The sequence below is a fragment of the Chlamydomonas reinhardtii genome, chromosome 9 (genome assembly GCF_000002595.2).
Source record: "Chlamydomonas reinhardtii strain CC-503 cw92 mt+ chromosome 9, whole genome shotgun sequence".
Lineage (NCBI taxonomy): Eukaryota > Viridiplantae > Chlorophyta > Chlorophyceae > Chlamydomonadales > Chlamydomonadaceae > Chlamydomonas > Chlamydomonas reinhardtii.
In genome coordinates this window covers 3,926,675-3,947,810 of record NC_057012.1, presented here as the reverse complement: position 1 = coordinate 3,947,810, position 21,136 = coordinate 3,926,675, and the positions used below count along the sequence as shown (strand labels likewise).

At 62.4% G+C, this 21,136-nt stretch overlaps 5 protein-coding genes across 5 annotated transcripts; 3 read left to right on the top strand and 2 right to left on the bottom strand.

Moving 5' to 3' along the window:
- Positions 1 to 100: 100 nt before the first annotated feature.
- CHLRE_09g392467v5 (uncharacterized protein) lies at positions 101 to 1,286 on the top strand. The gene is made up of 2 exons (XM_001694690.2): positions 101 to 304; positions 382 to 1,286. The coding sequence occupies exons 1-2, from the start codon at positions 249 to 251 to the stop codon at positions 536 to 538; spliced, it is 213 nt and encodes a 70-aa protein (XP_001694742.1). The 5' UTR covers positions 101 to 248; the 3' UTR covers positions 539 to 1,286.
- Position 1,287: 1 nt separating this feature from the next.
- Positions 1,288 to 5,790, bottom strand: CHLRE_09g392430v5 (uncharacterized protein). The gene is made up of 7 exons (XM_043065635.1): positions 4,919 to 5,790; positions 4,563 to 4,696; positions 4,187 to 4,308; positions 3,883 to 3,964; positions 3,218 to 3,405; positions 2,831 to 2,987; positions 1,288 to 2,629 (listed from the first exon to the last, which is right to left on the bottom strand). Exons 1-7 carry the CDS (start codon positions 5,070 to 5,072, stop codon positions 2,498 to 2,500), a joined length of 969 nt encoding a protein of 322 aa, XP_042921185.1. The 5' UTR covers positions 5,073 to 5,790; the 3' UTR covers positions 1,288 to 2,497.
- Positions 5,791 to 6,590: 800 nt separating this feature from the next.
- CHLRE_09g392393v5 (uncharacterized protein) lies at positions 6,591 to 10,403 on the top strand. The gene is made up of 4 exons (XM_043065633.1): positions 6,591 to 7,370; positions 7,517 to 8,228; positions 8,428 to 8,499; positions 8,730 to 10,403. The coding sequence occupies exons 2-4, from the start codon at positions 7,575 to 7,577 to the stop codon at positions 9,906 to 9,908; spliced, it is 1,905 nt and encodes a 634-aa protein (XP_042921184.1). The 5' UTR covers positions 6,591 to 7,370; positions 7,517 to 7,574; the 3' UTR covers positions 9,909 to 10,403.
- An 807-nt stretch (positions 10,404 to 11,210) lies between these two features.
- On the top strand, positions 11,211 to 14,656 carry CHLRE_09g392356v5 (uncharacterized protein). The gene is made up of 4 exons (XM_043065632.1): positions 11,211 to 11,423; positions 11,636 to 12,375; positions 12,641 to 12,781; positions 12,992 to 14,656. Exons 2-4 carry the CDS (start codon positions 11,695 to 11,697, stop codon positions 14,093 to 14,095), a joined length of 1,926 nt encoding a protein of 641 aa, XP_042921183.1. The 5' UTR covers positions 11,211 to 11,423; positions 11,636 to 11,694; the 3' UTR covers positions 14,096 to 14,656.
- Positions 14,657 to 14,668: 12 nt separating this feature from the next.
- Positions 14,669 to 20,815, bottom strand: CHLRE_09g392319v5 (uncharacterized protein). The gene is made up of 11 exons (XM_001694609.2): positions 20,713 to 20,815; positions 20,272 to 20,466; positions 20,016 to 20,078; positions 19,793 to 19,905; positions 19,505 to 19,601; positions 18,662 to 19,260; positions 18,361 to 18,498; positions 17,040 to 18,204; positions 16,817 to 16,894; positions 16,363 to 16,657; positions 14,669 to 16,222 (listed from the first exon to the last, which is right to left on the bottom strand). Exons 1-11 carry the CDS (start codon positions 20,773 to 20,775, stop codon positions 16,173 to 16,175), a joined length of 2,856 nt encoding a protein of 951 aa, XP_001694661.1. The 5' UTR covers positions 20,776 to 20,815; the 3' UTR covers positions 14,669 to 16,172.
- Positions 20,816 to 21,136: the final 321 nt, after the last annotated feature.

The window sequence follows — 21,136 nt, the reverse complement described above, 5'->3', positions numbered from 1 at the left end:
AGCATGACACGTATACGGCTTTGCAGGAAGCTTTTCTGCAACCAGGCGGTTCATGGCCAAGTCACAAATTGGAAGCGACGAAAGCCGGATCGCCAGGAAACACATCCTAGGGCCAACCGTTTGAAGTTTTTCTTGCTCCTGCTACTTGTTCATCAAATTACAGTACCACTTGCTTGCGAACAGTATCCAGCTGCTCGTCAGAACGCATTAAAGTCTCGACAGGATAGTTCTTCGCCTGCTGAGCCAAAATGTCTACCGAGGTGGTCCTTAAAGTTGACATGATGTGCAACGGATGCGTTGGCGCGTAAGTAATGGTGCGGCGGGGCGGGAGTTGGACACAATCTCAATAGCCTACGTTGCACCCCTTTGCGCCGCCCGCAGTGTCCAACGTGTCCTGGGAAAGCTGGATGGAGTGGACTCGTACGAGGTCAGCTTGGAGAAGCAGCAGGCTGTTGTGCGTGGCAAGGCGCTGGACCCCCAGGCTGTCCTGGAGAAGGTCGCCAAGACGGGGAAGAAGGCCGAGCTCGTGTCCTCGTAAAGCGCCATGCGCTGGATCTGTGCTTTTGCCAGGAGTGGAGTGGAGTGGCGGCCACGGCCACGGCCATGGCGATAGGGTGAAGGCAACCGGGGCGGCGGTAAACCTCGTGGGTGACACGCGCCGGGTTGGGGTCACGTGGGCGCCAGCTGGCAGTGCGTCGAGTGCATGGTAGGACTCTACTGCTTAATCGGCTGATTACACGGAACCTGTTGCAGCGTGAGTCGAGGTCGAGTGACAGTGTCAGGGTTGGGCACGTTTTGAGTAGGGTATGAGAGGGCATTGGACTGCGCGGGTTGCGGAGGGCACACACGTGGGCGTGGCATGTATGTCTGCAGGCGGCTGCATTGAGGCGTGTCGATATATGCTGGGAGGTCGTGTCGAGCTGGTAGAGGTGTGGGCGGCTGCTGCGATGTTTTGCAAGCGCGTTGCTGATGGTTGGAGCCAGTGGGTGACCGGCTCAGTGCCTCAACATGAGGGAGTAGGGCTAGGGGCCTGGTGTGGAGGCCCAACTCCGGCGTTGCAAGCGGACATCCGGGTCGGGTGCCCGGGTAGGTCTGGTGGATGTTGGGCCACTACGTTGCAATGGTGATCTGTTTGGATGTTAATATGCATGAGGTGGAGCGTTGAACACCGGATGGCGGGGCTGACGGCGCGTCATATTACAAAGTTCTGACGGTAATGTGACATGCCCTCTGCCCGCTGCCCAGACCACTCCCCGTACTGCTGTTCAGGCAGTTCAGCGCACAACATGATCCATGCAATTACATGCACAGTTGGGCCAGCTGGTCCCAAAGTATCTGCCCCGGCGTGCGAGGGTGCCGGTAAGCCTAGGCTTAGCCAACAGGCACGTGGAGGGACGCCCACAAGAGACACCCCTCCGTCGTCCGGGCTAGCAACGGCACGTGCCGACAGTACACAGATCTTAGCGTATCCGCACGCATGTACCACCGACATACCTTTCATCCCACATCCGTAATGAGTCCGTCAAAACTCAAACAAGAGCCAACCCGGGTTCACTCGGGGCGTGCCCATACACGCCGCACCGTCCAAAGACCAAACCTTGCCTAAGGCGTATACATGACATATGTATGTTATGACTTGTTGTTTTAAGCCCTGGCGCGGCCTGCCCGCTCGCCCAGCTCGCGAAATGCAGCGACATGCCCCGACAATGTACACGAAGAGCTGCTTTTAGCCCTCGCAAAGCCTTGAATTTCCATTCTCATAGCTGAAAGTAGACACGGCACCAATCACGGCTTGAAAAAATGGCTCCTCGAGGGACCTCGGTCGCGAAATTGCCGGTCGGCAGAGCCTCACATTTTGCCCCGGGATACGTTCCAATGCAATATTGGGTATCTAAATAACATATTGAGTGAGTTACTGCTCTCTCCAGCACACTTGGGCCCGATCGGACCGACACGCGCCCATCGGGCACATGCCTGGCGGGCCAAAACCCGCCCATTTCGACCTCAGGCGAGCGCGGACCGCCCCCCCACTTGACCAGCAAGTCATTACTACATGCACAGAGGGGCTGAGAGCGTGGGGGACTCAGGGGAGACCAGTTTGGCCACGGGGACCCCCCTGCCCACCCCCATGACCCCCCGCACGGGAAGGGCCGTACGGCAGTGGTAGTACTGTCGGACGGTGAATCTGACACGACAGGCGGGGGTAGGCAAGGTTGGTTTCCACGTCGGACTGTACTACCACGACTAAACACAGGTCCAAAGGTTGTGCAGTTTTGGGACGGTGCCCCAAACTGAAGTGAACCCGGGTTGACAAGAGCGTGCCCAGGTAAGGGCACGCAGTAATTAGCACCTCTGCCCCTCCCGCTCGCAGGGATACGGCCTCAAAGGCTCAAACGACCTCACATGTTCTTGCTGCAGCCCTCCTCCTTCCCCTCATTCGCTCCTCGTCTCCTCCGCCACCCCCTCCGCTTCATCAACGCATCACGCTACCTGGTCCTCAGTGCGTCTTCTTAACACCGGCCGCCCCCCCGGGCGCCGCCGGGACGCCCTCGGCTGAGGCGCGCTTGAAGTCGGGCATGTAGCGGCCGAAGGCGGCGATGACGGTGGCTAGGAAGTTGTAGTCCACGATCTGGCCGGTGGGGAGGGGTAGGAAGGGCGAAGGAGCGGTAGGGAGAGGTAAGCAATGCTATGGTGGCAGGCGGCAGCCCAGCGGACCCACACCATGAGAGACCACAAGCAGAATCTTCTTGACCCCCTACGAGGCAGCTGGAACGGGTGATCACCTGCCCAGCGCCCCGCGCGCCCCTGCCCGCCGCAGCGCTGCTCCCACCTTGACCACGGTGCGGAAGGCCAGCGCGGTGGGCCCGATGTCGCGCCACACGGTGCGGCCAATGCTGGCGAACACCGTGTCCGGCAGCGCGTCCGGGTGCACTGCGAAGCGCTTGAAGAAGTCCAGCGCGTCCAGCTTGTGCGCCTTGTCGTAGAACCTGCACGCCGCGAGCAGATGGGCACGGGGTTGCGCAGTTGCTAGCAGGAGAGTGCGGGCGGGCGGCACACGTACAAGGCCAGGCAGGGTGCAGCGAGGCGAGGGGAGGACAGAGGACCCGACAGTACGGCATGCAACCTTCACAGTGTCAACCGCACCCAGTGCACCGCAGTGCACAAGCACGCAGGCGCCCTCGCGCCAACGCTCGCTCCCCAGCTGCCGGCCTCCCACCTGGAGGCCACGGGCGAGGGGTGGAACACGAGGATGTCGATGCCGTGCGGCTTGACCTCGGGGGCCAGGCTGGCGCCGAAGACGGAGATGAAGGACTTGGTGGCGGCGTACTGCACTGAGAAGGGGCTGGGGATGGCGGCGGCGGCGGAGCTGGTGAACACCACGCAGCCACGCAGGCCCGAGCCGATCTGGAGGGCAGGGGTTGGGTCGTTGGGAGGGGAGGCGGCAAGAAAAGTGATGGAGGGAGGGGCCGGGAGTGTGGGGAGCGATGGGGCGCGGTTGTGCAGAGCTCAGCAAGGCGGTGGTGCGGTCATTCTGCGCGTAGTCCGGAGGCAGTCGTCCACGTGCATGTTAAGCGCAGCCGCAGCTGCCACCGCTGCCACGTCAGCCCCATCTTGGCCAAGTTGTACCATTCACATGACGCCCGCTTGTAAGGGCGCACACGACCTATCCCACTCCCGTCCATACCCCACCACCACCACACCACCACCACACACACACACACACACACGCGGAGCTCCACCGCCCGACCTCTTCTGAAGAAGCAGTATGCCAGGTAACACCAAACACGGTGCACTATTTGCTTGTCGCATTTCACACACACACAGCGTCGACCCTCTCCTTTGTGCTTTCTAGCACGCGCACACATGGACGTCGCAACCCACCATCTGCTGCACGAAGTGGTGGGTGATGGCCACGGCGCACACGGCGTTGCAGTTGAGGTTCTTCATCAGCGCGTCCAGAGGCCTGCGCCGGGGGGAGCGGGCGGGGGCGAGAACAGGCGGGCCAAACAAGCAGACAGGGGGCAATCAGGCACATACAGTTGTTCGGCGCCCCACGTGTACCGTATGGTAGTGCGACGTGGGCAATAGACTTGGTCGGCCAGGCCTGCTTCCTACCTGGACACGTACAAGCGTACCCGCCCGCCCCGGCCTGTCGCCCTCCTGCACCCGCCCAGCCCAGCCTCACCGGGTGTGGAAGAAGCCGGTGAGCATGTAGCCGGCATTGTTGAACACGATCTGGATCCGGATGTCCTTGGTGGCGTCAATGATGGGCGCCAGGTAGTCGGAGCCGCCCAGGTCGGCGGCCACCTGGCGGAGCAGAGTTGCCGAGCAGGGTTGCCGAATGCCGATAGGATGGGTGGGCATTGCGTCCATGAAAGAATAGTGGTGCTGGAGGTTGGTGTCGAGTTGGCAGCGGAAACTTGCGGAACGGCGTGGGGCCCGTGCGGCTGCACCCGGACGAGTTGTACAACGTGCACACACCCTTTCGCCCGACATGCTGGCGGCGTGTCCGCACCCGCCTACCCCTTATCACCCCGGTCAATATCTCAATCCCCCCTCACCTTGCGGAACTGGCATTTGGGGTAGGCTGCCTTTAGTTCCTCAAAGGTGTTGTCCAGCAGACTGTCGCCCAACGCCACCAGCACGACGTTGAGCCCTTGGCGCGCAAGCCGGGTGGCAATGGACTTGCCAATGCCTGCACATTCGTCACGATCATTGCTTATGTTCAGGGCATCGCCGTGCGATACAAAGCGACCTTGGGCTAAACATAGCCCAGCGGCTGCGTCGACTGATCGCGCCATTTGCTTCGCGCTTGCTGCCCTGGCTTCACTAATCTAATATCCGATATCGCTTAAGCGTCATTATGTTGTATAGGTGCGATGGCGAGCTCAAGCGGGCGCGCGAGCTGCTTCCGCACCCGAGCTGGCGCCGGTGACGAGAGCCCACTCAGCATTATACCGCTTCTTCAGGTTTTGAGTCTTATAGAATACGGAGCAAATTAGGTGCTGAACGATGTAGGTGCCGAAAAGCGGCACAAACAGCGCCAGGAACAAATAGTACCAGAAACTCATTTTACAAAGTTAATTTCGTCTACGACAGCTATATCAAGGAAGTGAGGGGCGGGTGTCATTGATAATGAATTCTGGGGGGCTGGGGTGAATGACCAGTGCTGGAGTTGGGCTGGAGGAGCTGCCCCATCTGCGTGCATCCCAACTTCCTGGACTGTGCACTATTCTCTAGCTGCGACCTGAGGTCAATGCCAGATCACTTCTGTGATCATATTTCCGCAACTACTATGGGAAACCAGGCTACCGGTCCTCTCCTTTTGTAGATTGGGCTGCGGCTGGCAGTTAAGTGGATCCGGGAACTTGGGGCGTCTTGGGGCGCCCCCAGTTTCGCTCTGAGGCCGCTCGCCAGCACACATCTCTGGAGCAAATATATTCAAACCATCTGCTGCAATACTGCACGGTGCATAGCTGCACTGGATCCCACAATTCCGCAGACTTTTGCGACTGGTTCTCCACCGCCCGCTCGGCTGCTTGCGCCCGGTCGCTACGCCCGCTGCCTCCACAGTAGAACCACAACGGTAAGGGCTCTCAACCACGGGAACGACAGCCGTAGCTGCTACTCAGAGTGAGAACTACAGTATCAATTTGAAGAATGTTGGTTTTGACGAAAATGGGGGGAGCAAGGGTGTTGGTTCTCTCAAATGCGAGCTAGCGCCCAAGCGTGCTACACATGGGCGAGTAGAGATACAGTAGCTGCAATTATTGTATGAGTGGCAAATTTTAGTTCGAGCGGCCCTTATGTGATGCGAGCGCGATTACCCCCCGAGGGGCACGCCATGCGCGCAGGCCCCATGCAACAGAAATTCGCCGGGCACCAACCCGCGCACAGATAATTCATAGGACTACACCATAGCCATCAGAGACCGGCCGGGAACAAGGCCTGCAAGCGGGGCAGCATGGGCGCGACACCACCCTGCCGCGCCAACTCACCCCAAACACGCTCCAACCACTTGTGCGACACAAGGGCTACCATACAGTAGCGCGCGACACCTAATCGCGTGCGCCGGAGTGTGCGAGCAAACATTGTACGGAGGAGCTCGTTTGGGCCCTAGGACGCAGGGCCTGGGCTGGCTTTTGGTGCAATCAATAGAGCATTGGAAACCGCGGGCACACATATGCTGGGGTGCGCAAAGGTCGGCGGAATTGTGCGACACAGTGACGTGGAAATGGATCTTGGGAACTAAGGGGTTTCAGGTTGGGTGGGGTCTGTGGCGCATGGGGGATGAATTATCAGGAATTTAGCCTGGTTCATGATAGCGTGCACCTGTCCTTATCTGTCACCACGCACCCGCAAACCCCATCACCGACGCATACAGGTGAAAGGATGGATGCTACCACTGGCACCATCTATTCCAACCTGTCAACGGACGCATGGCGGCGAATGGTAGCTGCACTAGTAGCCGCCATTGCCATTCGGGCCTGTTACCGTTCTGGGCTTACCACACGTGGCACCACACCTCAGCGCTGGGGCCCCATTGCCGTGGCGGAGTTCAAGGCACGCGAGGCATGCCCAGAGATCTTCCCGCAGCCAGTTGATTACACACCATGGGAGGCATCACCCAAGCATATGGCGGAGCAAATTAAGAAGTGGTACGTGCGCTACGTGCACACTGGCGGGACAGAGCCCAAGCCACGCCCAGGCCGGCCGCGCACGGTGTCGGACCCCATCCTGAAAACCCTGGTCGACCACGTCAAGAGCGTCCACTATGACTCTGCCGCCAAGTACGAGCACGACGCGCCCTTTCAAGACGTTCTCAAATCCCACAAGATCACTTTCAAATCCCTGTGGCGCTCCATGCAACACTACGATCCAACCCTCCAAAAGAACTTAAAGGTGGAGCACCGCCCCTTCCTCAGGGCCGGCGGGGTAAGAGGAAGCCGCCGCCACCCCCGCCCGTGGCCCCTATCAAGCCCTACGTGTCATGGGACAACCCGGCATGCCACGGCAACGGCGAGATTGCTGACTTCCGTGGTGTGGGCGTCACTAAGGCCAATTTCATGAAGCTTCCCACGTACAGCGGCGACACAGTGCTGCCGGCGCTTTTGTTGTATTTGCTGACTTCGCGAGTGGCAGAGTCTGAAGCTGTATGTGCGACCATAAACATGTAAAGCAGTCACTGCAGATGGTGCACTCGTTGAAGGCGTTCAGTTTGTGGCGTTGACTCCTCTACTTTCCGCTTGCGGCACCTGCGTATGGTAGCAAATAGCGTAGAATAAGGAGTCCGAGGCACCTGAAAATCGCGTGAGTAAGTGAGCACAGTCGTGTCGCCGCAGCGCTGGTGTTGCAACCGTTGTGCCAAGGTGCGCCGAGACCCGCCCAGGCGGCTGCTCACTCCTGTCTTGACTTTCACGTGATACGGTTCCTAGAGCTCATAGACAATCATGCCTCGACGGCTGTTAACCCGCAACCGCCGTGTCCCTCTTGGTTTGTCACTGGGCCGGAGCAGGCCCCAACAGGCCCCAACAGGCCCTACCGCGGCCACCCCCGCCACCCACGGACGCGCAATGGTCAAGGCCGAGCCGCCCGAGGGCAGCCACCCCGGGCCGTACCAGCCCAGCGGCGGTTACCAGGCGCCCGGCCACAAGGGTGCCACCGTTGCGCCCTCCGTGGACGAGAGTGACGAGGAGGTTGTGGACGACGAGGGCGAGGACGAGCGCGAGGGCGAGGACGACGACGACGACGATTCGGGGGAGGCTGAGGACGGACATGGGGCTGCGGCTGGGCACGGCGATGATGTGCGGGGCCACGCGCCACAGCAGGCGGAGACGGCCGACGCCAAGGCCGACGATGGCAGCGATGGCCTTGGAGCTGCACACGCCCATGAGGACCCCGAGCGCGAGGTTGATGGAGTTTCGAGCGGTGACGCGGGGCCGTCTGGCAGCGGCGGCGCTCCGGCAGCGCTGCTGTGCGCCACGGCTGCTGCCACCACGGGTGGTGGCAGTCGCAAAAAACGCGTGCGTCAGCGGCGCGGCAGCGTGCGCACGGCCGCTGACGGGCCGCTGATGCACCTGTGCTTCTACTGCAACCAGCCTTCGCCCAACGGCGAGCTGACGCGCTGCTGTAGCTGCACGCCCGTGTCGCTGGAGTACAACTGCCACAGGCGCTGCCACCTGCGCTGCGCGGCCAAGGTGCCGGGCCAGCTGCTGCCAGGCTTTGAGGTGGGCAGCCCGTCTTACGCAGGCATACGGCACGGGTCCTGACCGGGCGGTCATACGGTACACGCAAGTGGGGCGGGCGCAGAGCGCAATACGATAACCTGTGGGCGCCGCGGGGCTGCTCGGTGGAGCGGTTGCAACGGCTCAAGAGCGCTTGCCTACCCCAACTGCCGCCCGTACCGCCGCTCAATGCTGCCTCCAGGAGCTGGGTGTGTGGTTCTGCGGCTGCGGCAGGCAGAACCACCCGAAGCACACCCCCGAGAATCACCTGAAGGTATGTATGTGATGTAGCATCGCGTACGCGTGCGGCTTGCCCAGCTTACTCGGGGGGATTTAGTGGGGCCGACAGCGCTGGCTTTGGCGACGGTCCCCAAAAGACTAACAGGTGGCACCAGGGAGCGCGACACGTGTCTAAAACCCAACCCAGATTGTGACGTGTGTTGGGGCGCTATGGAGGGCCACTACGCACATGTCACACCCACATCCTGCTGCCTCGGCCCTCAGGTGGTCAACGCATCAAACCCCGAGGCGGACGCGGTGCGTGCCTACGTGCAGACCTGCGCCCTGCTGCTCAGCGCCGGCAACGGCGCCGGAGCGGCCGCAGCCCAGGCCGCAGGCGGCGGGGCGCAGGGGCCAGGGGGCGCGGGGTCTGGCCTGCCCACCGCCTGGTTTGCGCCGGACAGGGTGCGGGCGCGCGGTCGTGGCCTGGTGCCGGACCCGCAGCAGCCCGGCCGCGTCATATTTGAGTCCATGCTGACGCCACAGCTCGCGACAGCCGGCGCGGCAGCTGCAGGCGCGGCAGCTGCAGGCGCGGCAGCTGCAGGCGCGGCATCTACAGGCGCGGCAGCAGGAGGCGCAGCTGAGGCTGCCGGTGCCTCCAAACAGGAAAGCGGGCGCAGCGGGTCCGAGCGCACCACACTGTCAGCTGAGCACCGTGTCCGCGGCAGCGGCATGGGGGCAGCGGCGGTGGGACGGGGCCTACCAGGAGGCGAGGAGGAGGCAGGAGCGGCCGCAGCGCCCGGCTTCACCGCCAAGCCAGACCCTGACCAGCAGCACAACCCGCCGCAGCGTGGCGTGGTGGGCGGGATGCGGCACCGGAGCCTGGCGCAGCGCTGGCAGCCGGTGACGCAGGCGCCGCCAGAGCGCTCCGGCGCCGGTGCGAGGTCTGGCAGTGCAGCGGCCAAGCCGGCCCTGGCGGCGGCTTCCCCAGTAGCTAGGCTTGCAACAGCCGCAAACGGCAGTGACGCGGCACCCCTTTCAGTCGCTGGCGGCCAAGCAGGTGCCGTGAGCAGCCGCAGTGATGACAGGGCGGGCGCGTATGACGACGGATGGGAGCACCCCTCGGCCAAGCGGCAGCGGGCAGAGGTGGCGGGCGCAGGCACGGCTGGCGCTGGGACGGCTGCTGCTGCGGCGGCGGCTGCGGCTGGTTCGGCGGCGGAGCTGGCAGCACTGAGGGCGCAGCTGGCGGATATGCAGCAGCGCCTGGCGGACATGGAGCGGGCGCTCTCAGAGGAGCAGACCAGGCGCATTCGGGCCGAGGTGCGGGCGGAGGGGCTGGAGGAGCAACGGCAGCGGTATGAGCAGGAGGCGCGTGATGAGCGTGAGCGGGCGATGGAGGCGCGTGTGGCTGAGGCTGTGATGAAGCGACAGGTGGCGGAGCTCGAGAAGAGGATGAAGGGCTGAGCAGGGGCACTGAGAGGACTGGGGTACATCTCGAGGGGTTACACCTGCGGGCCACGGTATCCACAGTACGCGCCACACCAGCACACGCAGGCTACCTTGCAGTTGAAGACGGATACGGAGCTTAAGTGGACACACGAGTGGAATGTGGTGCTACTCTGTTTGTGCCTTCGAGTTCTCCAAGCACGTTTGTTGCGGTTGTGCAGGCAGATGCTTCCAGGCTAGGCTGCTGAGCAAACTGTGGCGGCACTGCCACTTGCTGCTCGGGAGTTGAGGCTCTGCTGTATGTTGGTAAGAGGAGACACCGAGAGTCATGAGAGAGAGAATGTTCCTAAAACCTTCGACATTGTGGAGCCGCTGTGCACTGTCGTAAGAGGCAGCCAGGGGGCCACGAAAGCCACAAGCCCACAGGCAGGGGAGGGCCCGTCCCCTTGTTCATGACATGCTCCCTCGCTCCACGTTGCGCAAGAGACGCAACTTGTTTCTCTCTCATCTTGACAGCTCTCCCTCTCACTGGGGAAAAGTGGACGGCGCTCTGCTACACCCACTACTTTCCCGTCTGGGCTGAAATACCTCATCTAGACAAGTGTTCCCCGGTCACGGGAAAAGGGGCTGAGCCCCTCCACAGTCTAAGGCCGAACAACCTCATCGCCCGGACATAGCCGGGGTCGGTTTCCACAGGCACATAGCCAAACCAGGTGCCTATCTAGCAGTTGCGATGCCACAGCAGAGCCAACCACAGCCCGTGCACAGCCATACGCAGCACGGTTGTCAATAGCCGCACTAGTTGTCATGCCGCTACGCATGCCCTGCCAGCCCCACCGCGGACCGCTACCTAGACACCAGCCGCCTCCTCAGCCTGCGCGCTTGCGCCGCTTCTTGGGCGGCGCTGCGCTCTCCTCCTCCATGTGGCCTTGCCTGCCCCACTCGGCTGCGCACATGCACGCCGCCACTGCTGGGCCCAGGCCCTGCGCCGCCACTATCGCCGCTACCACAGTGCGGGCCGCAGACCGCGCTATGCCAAGCAGCTTCAGGCCTCCCTAAAATCAGTCATCATGGAAATATGTCGCAGAAATGAACAGTTGATACTTTGCTGGGGAGTGCCGATAGCTGAAAGGGGGCCAACGGGCGGCACCACGGGAGAGGAGCATTGGTGGGTATCCCTGCAACGGACACCGGCTGCACGGACATGGTATTCCTGTGTCATGCTGTGCATGCATGGAGGCGGGTGCCGGCCCGCGCAGACTATAACACCTTATCCCGTCGTTCATTAGTAGCAGTGCAGCCCGCGGACTTATCAGGAACGATTCAGGAGCGCCACGCGGCCACTGCACGCTAGAGGCATTATCAGAAGCATACATGCGTTTCACGAGTCTCAAATTAGAGGCTTAAATCAACAAAAATCAAAAATATAGTCTACCTTCAAAGGCAGTGTGTAAGGACGGGAGTACAACCTGGCGTGCACCGAGACTTGTGCTGGGCTCGAGGCAAGCTAGCTCACAGCTGTACATAACATAGGTAAGGTTGAAAACCACGACGCGCTCGGGCTGCCAACGAACGCGAGGTCGGAAGTCTGGTGCATGGCCGATGTTCGAGGCTCGCGCCTGGCTGCTGCGATGCACCTGCGCTGCTTGTAGATGCTTGATAGACATTAAGAAGAATCGAGGCTACTTTGCAACGCGCAGTGCGGCTCTACTGACCTGCTGCTCCCTGCCCCCCACCCCACCCAGCGCCACCCCGACTAGTCGCCTTACGACCAACCACACGCGACAGGAGCGGGCAGATATAGATGAGAGGGGTAAAGCGGGAGCCGGAAGATGAGCTCGCAGCGGAATGGCGGTCAGGCGGGGCTCACGAGGACGCGGGCGCGCCGCTGACAGCTTCTGAAGGCGCCGGGGGTCCTCAATCTGACGGCTATGGTGCAGATTACGATGACGAGGACGAGGAGAATGACTATGGGGAGGAGGAGGAGGAGGGGGGGGAGGAGGAGGAGGAAGAGGGGGAGGACGCGCACGGCGGTCAAGGGGCAACGGAGGATGGTGAGGGCGAAGATCTGGATGAGTTGATTATGGAGGACGAGGAAGAGCTGGCAATAGGGCAGGAGGAGGGCGGGAACGATGGGGAGGAGGGCGCGGCGGGCCTCGAGTCGGGCGAGTTGGCTGGCAGCTACCAGCAGCTCGGTGGCAGTGACACAGCAGAGAGCGATGGCGAGGATGGAGGAGCCGGCAACGGCGGGGATGCGGCCGGCAGCGGCGGCAGAACTCGCCGGCGGCGGCCGCTGCGGCGCGGCGGTGTGGCTGAGCGGCAGCCGTTGGTCCACCACTGCTTCTACTGCGGAGCACAGGGCTCACTGACTGAGCTGACGGGATGCGGGGCGTGCAACGTGCTCACTTTCAGCCCTTGCTGCAACAAGCGCGCGCACATGTCGTGTGCGGCCAAGCTGCCCGGCGTGCTGCTGCCCGGCTTTGAGGTGGGTCCCTGCGGCCCCTGACACTGGCCCACACGCGGTCTCCGGGTCCAGCAATGGCGGAGCCGCTTGCTGCGCCCGCGCGCACGCGGTGCCGGCAGCCTCCTGGCGCTGCCACCCGACGTGCACATGCGGCGCGCACTCGTCCGGCTTGGTGCGGGCCGGCTGCGTCTCCATGTCCGCACCACCCGCTACGTTCTTTAACCTGCATATCCCAGACTCAAATGCTCGTGCATGCTCGCCCTCCGCCTGCTTGTACAACACCCAGGCGCTGGGGCTGTGGTTCTGTGGCAAGTCGCGCAAAGGCTACCCGCCGCATACCGCCCGGCAGTATCTGGATGCAGTGCACGGCCCCTCCAACACCGCCGGGCAGCTGCGGGCGTACCTGGCCGGCAGGGCAGCGCTGCAGGTGAGGCGCGGGCGGGACATGTGGCCCGCGCGTGATGCCTAAAACCAGTCAGACCGGTTGCAGGGCAGGCCTGGGCTCCGCGAGCTCAGCCCTGTGCACGCATGTTCGCCCGTGCCAAGGATGACGCCCGCAATCCCAGCACCTCACGGAAACGCTCTCGCGTCATGCTGGTGATGCGAATGGGCATACGGTGTTCATGCGTGCTCGCAGGCGCAGGTGGAAGTGGCGCCGGACGGGGAGTTCTTCCAGCCAGGCAGGCGTATCGCCAGACTGGCGCGGGGGCTGGTGCCCGCATTGCCCGGCACTGAAGGCGGCCGGCAGTACGTGTTTGCAGGCATGCTACCGGCGGCTGCCCGGTCGGCGGCAGCTCCGGGTGCGGCAGGCCCATCAGGAGCCGCTGGCGGCACGGCTGGTGGCGCTGCGGCCGCCGTGTCGCCGCTGAAGCGCGCGCAAAGCGGCGTTGGAGGCGATGGCCACGGGTACGCTGCAGAGCAGCAGTTGGCCCCGGGCATTGCGTCGCCGGCGAAGCGGCCCCGGCGCCGCGCCGCTGCGGCCGCGGTCGCGGGCATCCAAGCGGATGTCCGGGCGGACATGCAGCCGGAAGCCGCCAAGGCAGATCCGCGTGAGGTGCTGCCGGCGCGGCCAAGCCCCGGCGGCACCTGCACTGCAGATGCGCGAAGGCAGCAGCGCCCTCTGTCCGCTTCACCGCCGCCACCGCCGCCAGCTCAAGCACAGCAGCAGCTGCAGCAGCCGACACCCCACCGGCAATTTGCGTTTGCGCCAGCTACCTGCAACGGGGCAGGTGCCGGCGTTCCCGCTGAGCTGCACCTCCGGTCACAGACGCTGGCCGCTCTGGCCCACGGTGCCGGGTACGACAGCCCACAATCGCGCGTCGTGGCTCTCGGGTCTGGACAACGCGTGGCAAGTCACGCGTGCACGGGGCCAGCCGCAGGCTCCGATGCTAGTGCTCCGCAACATTGGTCACCGGTAGAGCCACAGGTGCCTGCAGCAGCAGGCACGGCTGGCGCCGGGACGGCTGCTGCTGCGGCTGCGGCTGGTGCGGCGGCGGAGCTGGCAGCACTGAGGGCGCAGCTGGCGGATATGCAGCAGCGCCTGGCGGACATGGAGCGGGCGCTCTCAGAGGAGCAGACCAGACGCATTCGGGCCGAGGTGCGGGCGGAGGGGCTGGAGGAGCAACGGCAGCGGTATGAGCAGGAGGCGCGTGATGAGCGTGAGCGGGCGATGGAGGCGCGTGTGGCTGAGGCTGTGATGAAGAGGCAGCTGGCGGAGCTCGAGAAGAAGATGAAGGGCTGAGCAGGGGCACCGAGGGGTCGGCCTGCGGAGGCCCATTAGCATTGCGGCGCTTTGGGAGGACAAGAAGTCAGGCCCAGTGACAAGAAAGGAGCAGCCAGGAGGCCACCGAAGCCACAGGCCCACAGGCAGGGGAGGGCCCGTTGGTAACAGGCTCTATGACTCAACCTTACGCAAGAGCCGCAACTTGTTCCTCTCATCTTGACAGGAAAGGTGGCTCTCCCTCTCACTCTCACGGGGAAAAGTGGGCTGTGCTGCCATGCCACGTTGGTGCAATGTCTGAGGCCAAAAGTTTGAAACTACCTCATCTCTATCCCCCGTGTTGGTTTGTAGTATTGTCGCTCTCAGCGACCCAGCGGCTCCGCACGCAACCCAAACAGTGATGGATCCCACCATACACCGTGCCGCCCCATACATGCCAAGCTCGCCAGCAACAAGGAGGTGGCTGCCTTATGGCAGGAAAAGGGCTGATCCCGGGTCGTTATCAACCCAGCCACCTTGACGCGGGCGCCTACTAAGCACACGCCTCTATGTTGGGGGCCTTTGGCATCCCCGCAAATCCGGACATGGCCCCCCCCCCGAAACGCTACCCCCCCGGGGCTCGCCAGCAAAAACAGCAAATCAGACACCAGCAGGTCTCAAGTCTCAAGTTCTCGGGTGGCGCCGCGCCCTCTTACACATGGCCTTGCCTGCCCCCCGTGCCACGCGCTGACGCACTTGCACGCTGCTACTGCTGGAGGCGGAGGCAACCCCAGTTGACAATTTTGACATGCCGTCCGGCTCCAGATCATAAGTCCGTCGACAGGGGGAGGCCGCTACGGCCTACGGCGGCCGATGGGCCCCATACAACCCCTTAAACGACTTCAAGTCGTCACAAGCGCACAGGTCAAAGGCGGTCCCGTCGCTGGATGGTGGCCGCTCGACCGCTCCGTGCGACGAGGGGGGAAAGGCCTCAGGCCCACGGTTATACCCCAAGGCCGCGGACATGTAACACCCGTAACGCAGCTATTCGTGGAAGAGTACCATTACAATTGGGCGTGCCAGTTTGCGAACCGCAACAAGTGCAGTGTACTCATCAACCAGCGCCTCATCCCGCGCACCTGAATGCGCCTCTTCCACTGCTATGAGTGAGCCCCAACTAGCAGCCTTACTTTTATGCTCACCGCATGGTGTGTGCAGATAAGCCATGCCGCTCTTCGATTACGCGTGTTGCTAGGGGATGAATGAAGGAATGCAACGCACACACTTTGCCAGGTGCGGTACACACACAGCCGCCAGCGGTCAATAGCATGAAGCCCGCGACCTCGAGCAATCAAGAGTACAAATCATTTTCGTGCGCAAAGCCCTTGCACAAAAAGCTACCCCCGGCAAGGCCGCTCCTAAGCGTGTTTAGATGACAAGATGGGAAAGCTGGAGCTGGATATAGTCGCAGGAAGTCGCAACACGCAATACTAGATACGCAACACCAAGCAAACACAAACACTGCACGCCCAACAACTTCTCTATGCGCACCACTGCCACACGCCACAACTGCCCCCACGCCTGCAGATTGGGGACACCAATCCATCATGCGAACGCTATCCTGCCAACCCCAACACAGTTTACTAAGCTCCAGCGCTTATGGCGCTTATGGGAGCAGTCAACTGCTGCAACGTGGTGACGGTGGTTGTCGTTCTTAATTCTCTGGGTCCCATCACCCTTCGGTCGCAAACTACAACACAGTCGCCAGAAACCCGCGGCACCACGCGCTACGTAAGCCTTCATTCAAGCCGCCGATTGGGAGCACGGCTCCAAACAGCCCAAATACGCCAAGTAATGTGTTCAAGCCCTCCATACTTCAAGTACTACCAACTACTGGCCCAGCCCGCGCACGACTGCTGGTCTGCGGTGGCGGCAGGAGATGTGGGCAAGGCCGCTACCTCTCCATGCGCCACTGCGGCCTGCACTCCCTCCGCGGTCAAGGTGCAAGAGATCCCTTTCAGGCCACCCAGTACCAACTATGCCTTGTGCGGAAGGCAAGCACCCGTTGTGAGCATAACGGCGTGCACGAGCCCGGCCCGGCCTAATTAGGTACCGTCGTTTACTTGCAAGCACACGTGTAGGGCTTGTTGTTGAATGACTTGTCGGCGTCTGCATGGGTAGGCATTGGCAGGGCAAAAGATGTTAGCACGCAAGCCTGCGGGTATCCCAACAGAAGCGCCGCAGCTGGAAGCTCTTTTGCGCAGCCCCGGCCCCGAAACCGCTCCCCCGCCGGCGCCGGAGGCACTCACTCTTGGTGCAGGTGGTGACGCACATGCCGGAGCCCGTCTCCTCAAACTCGGTGCAGCCGGACTGGCCGGTGTACTTGGTGCCGTAGCCCTGGAAGCTGATGGCGTAGCTGTTAGAGCACGTGCACGAGGTGCCGGGCAGGCCCGTGAACCCGTTCTTGCAGTTGTATGCCTTGGGGTAGCTGGCAGTGTCGGCGGGCGGGGCGGCAGTGTTGCAGGCGTCGGGGCAGTAGTCCCAGGCCGAACCAGCAGCGGTGGACTGGCCCTTGGCCAGGACGCACCAGGAGCCCTTGGGGTCCTGTGGGTTGCGGAGCAAAGACACATGGCTTACACCGTCAGCATCGGCAAGACCAACAGGCGGGTTGAGGGGCTAGCGGCCGTTGAGGCGAGGTGCTGCGCGCTGATATACGGTAACCAAGCTGTGGAGTGAAGTTGGCAAATCAGGAGGAGCGCTCACGTTGTTGGGGTTGGCACAGCCCTGGTAGACGGTGGTCGAGTCCTTCAGCTTCCAGTTGGCCATGGTGCAGGTGAGGCCCTGTTGTGAGGTGTTTGGTAAGGAAACGTGGTCAGCTGTCAGCACGGCCTCAATGAAGAACTTGTGCGCTTAGGCTCCGGCTCTGCTTCAACAGGTCTACACAGCAGTATCATCCAGTGTGCGGTTCGAGGGTCTCATTTCTAACCTGCTTGGTGGTGGCGCCGGCGCCGCAGTTGGGGGTGCCGCCACTGTTGGTGGGCGAGGGGCTGGGCTTGGGCGACGGCGAGGGAGAAGGAGACGGGGCGGGGTTCGTGCCGCAGCTGGGCGTGCAGTAGTCCCACCAGCCGTTGCGGGCGTTGGCGCAGTCGCCGTTGCTGCGGTCGACCTGGCACCAGTTGCCCTTGTCCTCCTCGCCCGGCACGGTTACGCAGTCGCTGTACTGGTTGTTTTGGTAGCTCCAGCTGTTCACGCACTTGCAGCCCTTGTTGGTGCTGGACTGGCAGCCGGTATTGCTGGTGGTTGGGCTGGGAGAAGGGCTGGGGCTGGGGCTCGGGCTGGGGCTCGGGCTTGGCTTGGGGGATGGGGACGGCGAGGGCTTGGGGGAGGGCGAGGGCGTGGCGGCGACCGGTGGCGTGTAGCCGGCGGGCGGGTTCTGAGCGTAGTACTGGCCCCAGGCGTACAGCGTGGGGTTGTTGTCGGCGGTGATCTGGTGCATCGCAGTGATCTGGCCCGAGGTCAGGTGGCCCATGGCCAGCAGGCAGATGTCGTAGGTGTAGGTGATATAGTTGGCGGTCTCATCAGAGCCACTGCCGCTTGGGCACGAGTCGAATGCGGGGTTCACGTCGGTGGTGGGAATGCCCACGCGCAGGGAGGCCTGGCGGTTGGCGGTGTCCCAGTTGGATGTCAGCACCTTGTTCCAGGCGTTCATGCAGCCGATGTAGGCCTTCTGGGCCCACGGCTGGCTCCACACAGGGCCGCTGCTCTCGGGCGTGTCAGTGACACCGGTCGAGGCATCGTCGTCAACGCACTCGCCGTCGGCAAAGGTGTGCGCCATGCCCAGGTGGTGCATGGTCTCGTGCACCAGGGCTGAGGCGCCCGACTCGAAGTTGGCACGGTTGTTGACGCCGTCCGTGGACAGGGTGGTCCAGGTCAGGCCCATGTGGCCGTAGAAAGGGTCGTCGGTGGCGCCGGGCGCGAAGGCGTAGCCAACCCAGTCGGTGGGCGGCTGCTCGCCGACCACGTAGATGTTAATGGCGCGGGGGAAGTCCACGGCCGAGGGCTGGATCACGTCGCCGCACAGGTCGTAGAAAAAGCCGGGCGAGGCGCAGTTGATCCAGGCCTCACGGCTGGGCTTAATCAGGTACTGGTACCTGTGGAGCAGTTTTGAAAGATGGGGGTCGGGCAGCAGCAGTGTTAGTTGGGCGTTTTCCCGGTGCCCGGCACAGGAAACACACAGGCCTAGAACAACCCGAGGCAAGACCACCGGCAAATGCACGTCGGGGAGCAATGAAAGCGGTTGCACTCACGAGGGGGTGTTGCGGCACTCCTGCAAAAAGAGCTGGAAGCGCGCGGGCATGAGGCGGAAATTGGCAATGGCGATCATGCGCTGCGCCATGTCGCAGGCCTTGTCATAGCCAGGCGGGCCGTACGTGCCATCTCCGTTCCTGCATGGTGCATATGCAAAGCGGTGCCAAGGGTCAGGGGCGTAAAAAGCAGCGTTTGCAGGCAGGCGCCAGGCACACAGCAAAGCCAGAAGGGACCGGCAGTACAGGTACCAGACGTCAACCATATCAAACCTCGGCCCGTTGCAGCAACTCAGGCACTTACTGGTACATCATGATGTGCCAGACCAGCGGGATGAGGACAGTGGGGAGGTTGGCGGGCTTCTGGGGCGTGAAGCCGGCGGGCAGCGGGATGACGATCTGGTTGTCCTGCAGAAGCCGGCGACGGCTGGAGCCGCGCGGCACGTCCTGCACAATGTCGTCGCCCTCCTCGCCCGCAATGATGGGGTTCCAGGTGAGCACGCTGACGTTCACGTTGCCAACCTGGACGGGTGTGGGCGGCGGCGGCGGCTCGAAGCTGGGGTGGTAGTCCTGCTGGGTCGCGGCGATGGAGTTGGCCTCAGCCGCAATGCCGCGGATGGAGTTCCACAAGTCCACCACCAGGTCCACAATCGCGTCCACGTCACCAAAGATGGGCGTCAGGTCGCCCAGCGCGCCCTGCAGCGCCGGCGCCTGCAGGCCGCTCTTGATGAACGCCTTGACCAGCTGCACCGCCAGCGGCTCAGCCGAGTTGGCAGCCAGCAGGCGGCGGCCGCCGGCGCCCGAGGCGGTGCCCATCTTGCTCTGATTGTCGCGGATGTAGCCAAACACGTCCGCCAGGCTGGTGGTCAGCTGGTACAGCTGCGCGTTGAAGTCGGGCGACACCTGCAGGCCAGCAGCATCCCAGGCTCAGCATGCAGCGAAGCAGTAATCAGCATCCAGCATTGCCAGTGCACGCCCATGGGCCATGGCCTGGCCTACCCCAGTCCTGCGCTGCAGCAGTCGAGCCCGGCGCCGTTGTGTCCGGCCTTCAAGCGACCCCAACAATATTGTTACGCCAAATGGACCGCGCTGAGCCAACTTGCGGCAGCCGCTGCCGGTCCCACCCCGCCCCCGCCTGCCTGCGCACCTGCAGGCGCTGCGCCACGTTGAAGAGGCGCGCCAGCAAGTCCTGGCTGCCCTTGTACTTGGACAGCACGTAGATGCGCAGCACGTTGGGGTCATACCTGTGTACAAAACGTGTCCGAGCATACCACACAATCCCTCGACTACGGTGTCCACCTAAGGATGCGAAGCCACTTCCGAAGCCACTTTATATCGCCAATACAGTTGGACAGCCGCCCAAGTCGCCCCAGCACAAGGCCGACGCTGCGCCCCCAATCCCTTCCCTGGATGTGTCCCGTTGTGAGCGCCTTACGTGGCGTTGGTGCCGCCCAGCGTGCTGATGACCACTGACAGCGCGTGGAACGCCGGGTTCAGGATGCTAGTCTGGTCATAGTGTGTTTGAATGGCCTTGTTGTTGGCATTCCGCTGCGAGGTGACAGGGGGGTTGGCAGGGGGCGGCCCGTCAGGTTAGTTACGTAAGCCGCAGACAGCAGCTTGCTGGGGGTCACTTTCTCCAACCGTGCTGAGCAGCTTACCTCGTAGTCAATAGGCATGAACGCGCGGATGATGTCCACATTCCCGCTTGCGGCCGAGCCATTCTGCGAAGGCATTTGTCAGTCCGTCGTTCCGAGTTAGGAGAAGGTTCTGACGAGTATACCGCTCAGAACTTTCCATGTATGACCACCACAGCACTCTTGCGGTGCGGTAAGGGGGGTCCAAAGAGGAGAGAAGCAGACTCGCATGGGCACTCGAACAGGTCACCGAGGCCGAGGCCGACACAACCATACTTACGCTAACATCTGCGACGGGGACTGCCGGAGCGACCGTCTGAGTGTCCGGGTGTGCGGCCCAACCCGCTCCAAAACCTCCACCGAAGCCCACGCAGACCGCTAGGAAGAGCGCCACAGCCAGGAGACCATAAGGAGGCCGCCAGCGACCTTCTTGCTCGTGTCCCTGGGACTCGTTCTCCACAAAGTCGTCAAAGCCCTGCGCAGGAGTAAATGCGAACACATGTCGGCATCGCAGCGCAAGGAGTCTCGACTCGCAGTCCCAATGTTCCCCTCCTTCAGCTCAAGTCTCTGAACCAGCATTCATAGCGCGCCGGACACTTGCGACTAGTGCGCGCCTGCACGAACTCAGTTTAGCCCTCACTGGAGGCGCGCTCGCCATTCCCAGGTCCTAAGCCCTATGTTTCCGTTGTAATCAGGCTACCCCACGAGGCTCGTGTCCTACCTCGCTGTGAACGCTAACCGAGGGGGCCGAGTCCTCCAAATGGTAATTTTGCTTTTTGGCCATAGTGCTGGCGAATACCAACTACTGATTGGGTAAGTAGTCGATAAGTATTATGACTCTCTGAGGGGTATAGGGCTGAAACGTTAAATGGTGGGGAGAATCGAGTTTTGCAATCGTGAATCATCGCGTCGCTCAATAGATATTGTACCGACGTGGTTGACATGCATCAATATCGATACATCAAATGTGGCGCGTACGCGTTTAGGAGTGAGAGTCCTGGGAGTGGGCCGGGGACCGCCCAGGGGATCGCCCCCCACGAGCGCCCCACCCCCTGTACCTGCCTGAACGGGAACGCCACGCCCGCGTCACGAAGCCGCGTCGCTGACCAGTGTATGCCGTGTGTTTGGACTGACGTTTGCAGATG

Excerpts from the sequence above, each read along its gene's own strand:
- CHLRE_09g392467v5 (XM_001694690.2), top strand. The coding sequence starts at position 249 with ATGTCTACCGAGGTGGTCCTTAAAGTTGACATGATGTGCAACGGATGC. Across the intron at positions 305-381 it reads TGCAACGGATGCGTTGGCGC|TGTCCAACGTGTCCTGGGAA; the intron begins GTAAGTAATGGT and ends CGCCGCCCGCAG.
- CHLRE_09g392430v5 (XM_043065635.1), bottom strand. The coding sequence starts at position 5,072 with ATGAGTTTCTGGTACTATTTGTTCCTGGCGCTGTTTGTGCCGCTTTTC. Across the intron at positions 4,309-4,562 it reads CCAAATGCCAGTTCCGCAAG|GTGGCCGCCGACCTGGGCGG; the intron begins GTGAGGGGGGAT and ends CTGCTCCGCCAG. Across the intron at positions 2,630-2,830 it reads CCTTCCGCACCGTGGTCAAG|ATCGTGGACTACAACTTCCT; the intron begins GTGGGAGCAGCG and ends CCCACCGGCCAG.
- CHLRE_09g392393v5 (XM_043065633.1), top strand. The coding sequence starts at position 7,575 with ATGGTCAAGGCCGAGCCGCCCGAGGGCAGCCACCCCGGGCCGTACCAG. Across the intron at positions 8,229-8,427 it reads AGCTGCTGCCAGGCTTTGAG|GAGCTGGGTGTGTGGTTCTG; the intron begins GTGGGCAGCCCG and ends TGCTGCCTCCAG. Across the intron at positions 8,500-8,729 it reads CCCCCGAGAATCACCTGAAG|GTGGTCAACGCATCAAACCC; the intron begins GTATGTATGTGA and ends CTCGGCCCTCAG.
- CHLRE_09g392356v5 (XM_043065632.1), top strand. The coding sequence starts at position 11,695 with ATGAGAGGGGTAAAGCGGGAGCCGGAAGATGAGCTCGCAGCGGAATGG. Across the intron at positions 12,376-12,640 it reads TGCTGCTGCCCGGCTTTGAG|GCGCTGGGGCTGTGGTTCTG; the intron begins GTGGGTCCCTGC and ends TACAACACCCAG. Across the intron at positions 12,782-12,991 it reads CCGGCAGGGCAGCGCTGCAG|GCGCAGGTGGAAGTGGCGCC; the intron begins GTGAGGCGCGGG and ends GCGTGCTCGCAG.
- CHLRE_09g392319v5 (XM_001694609.2), bottom strand. The coding sequence starts at position 20,775 with ATGGCCAAAAAGCAAAATTACCATTTGGAGGACTCGGCCCCCTCGGTT. Across the intron at positions 19,906-20,015 it reads TCATGCCTATTGACTACGAG|CGGAATGCCAACAACAAGGC; the intron begins GTAAGCTGCTCA and ends GTCACCTCGCAG. Across the intron at positions 16,895-17,039 it reads CCGGCGCCACCACCAAGCAG|GGCCTCACCTGCACCATGGC; the intron begins GTTAGAAATGAG and ends ACCTCACAACAG.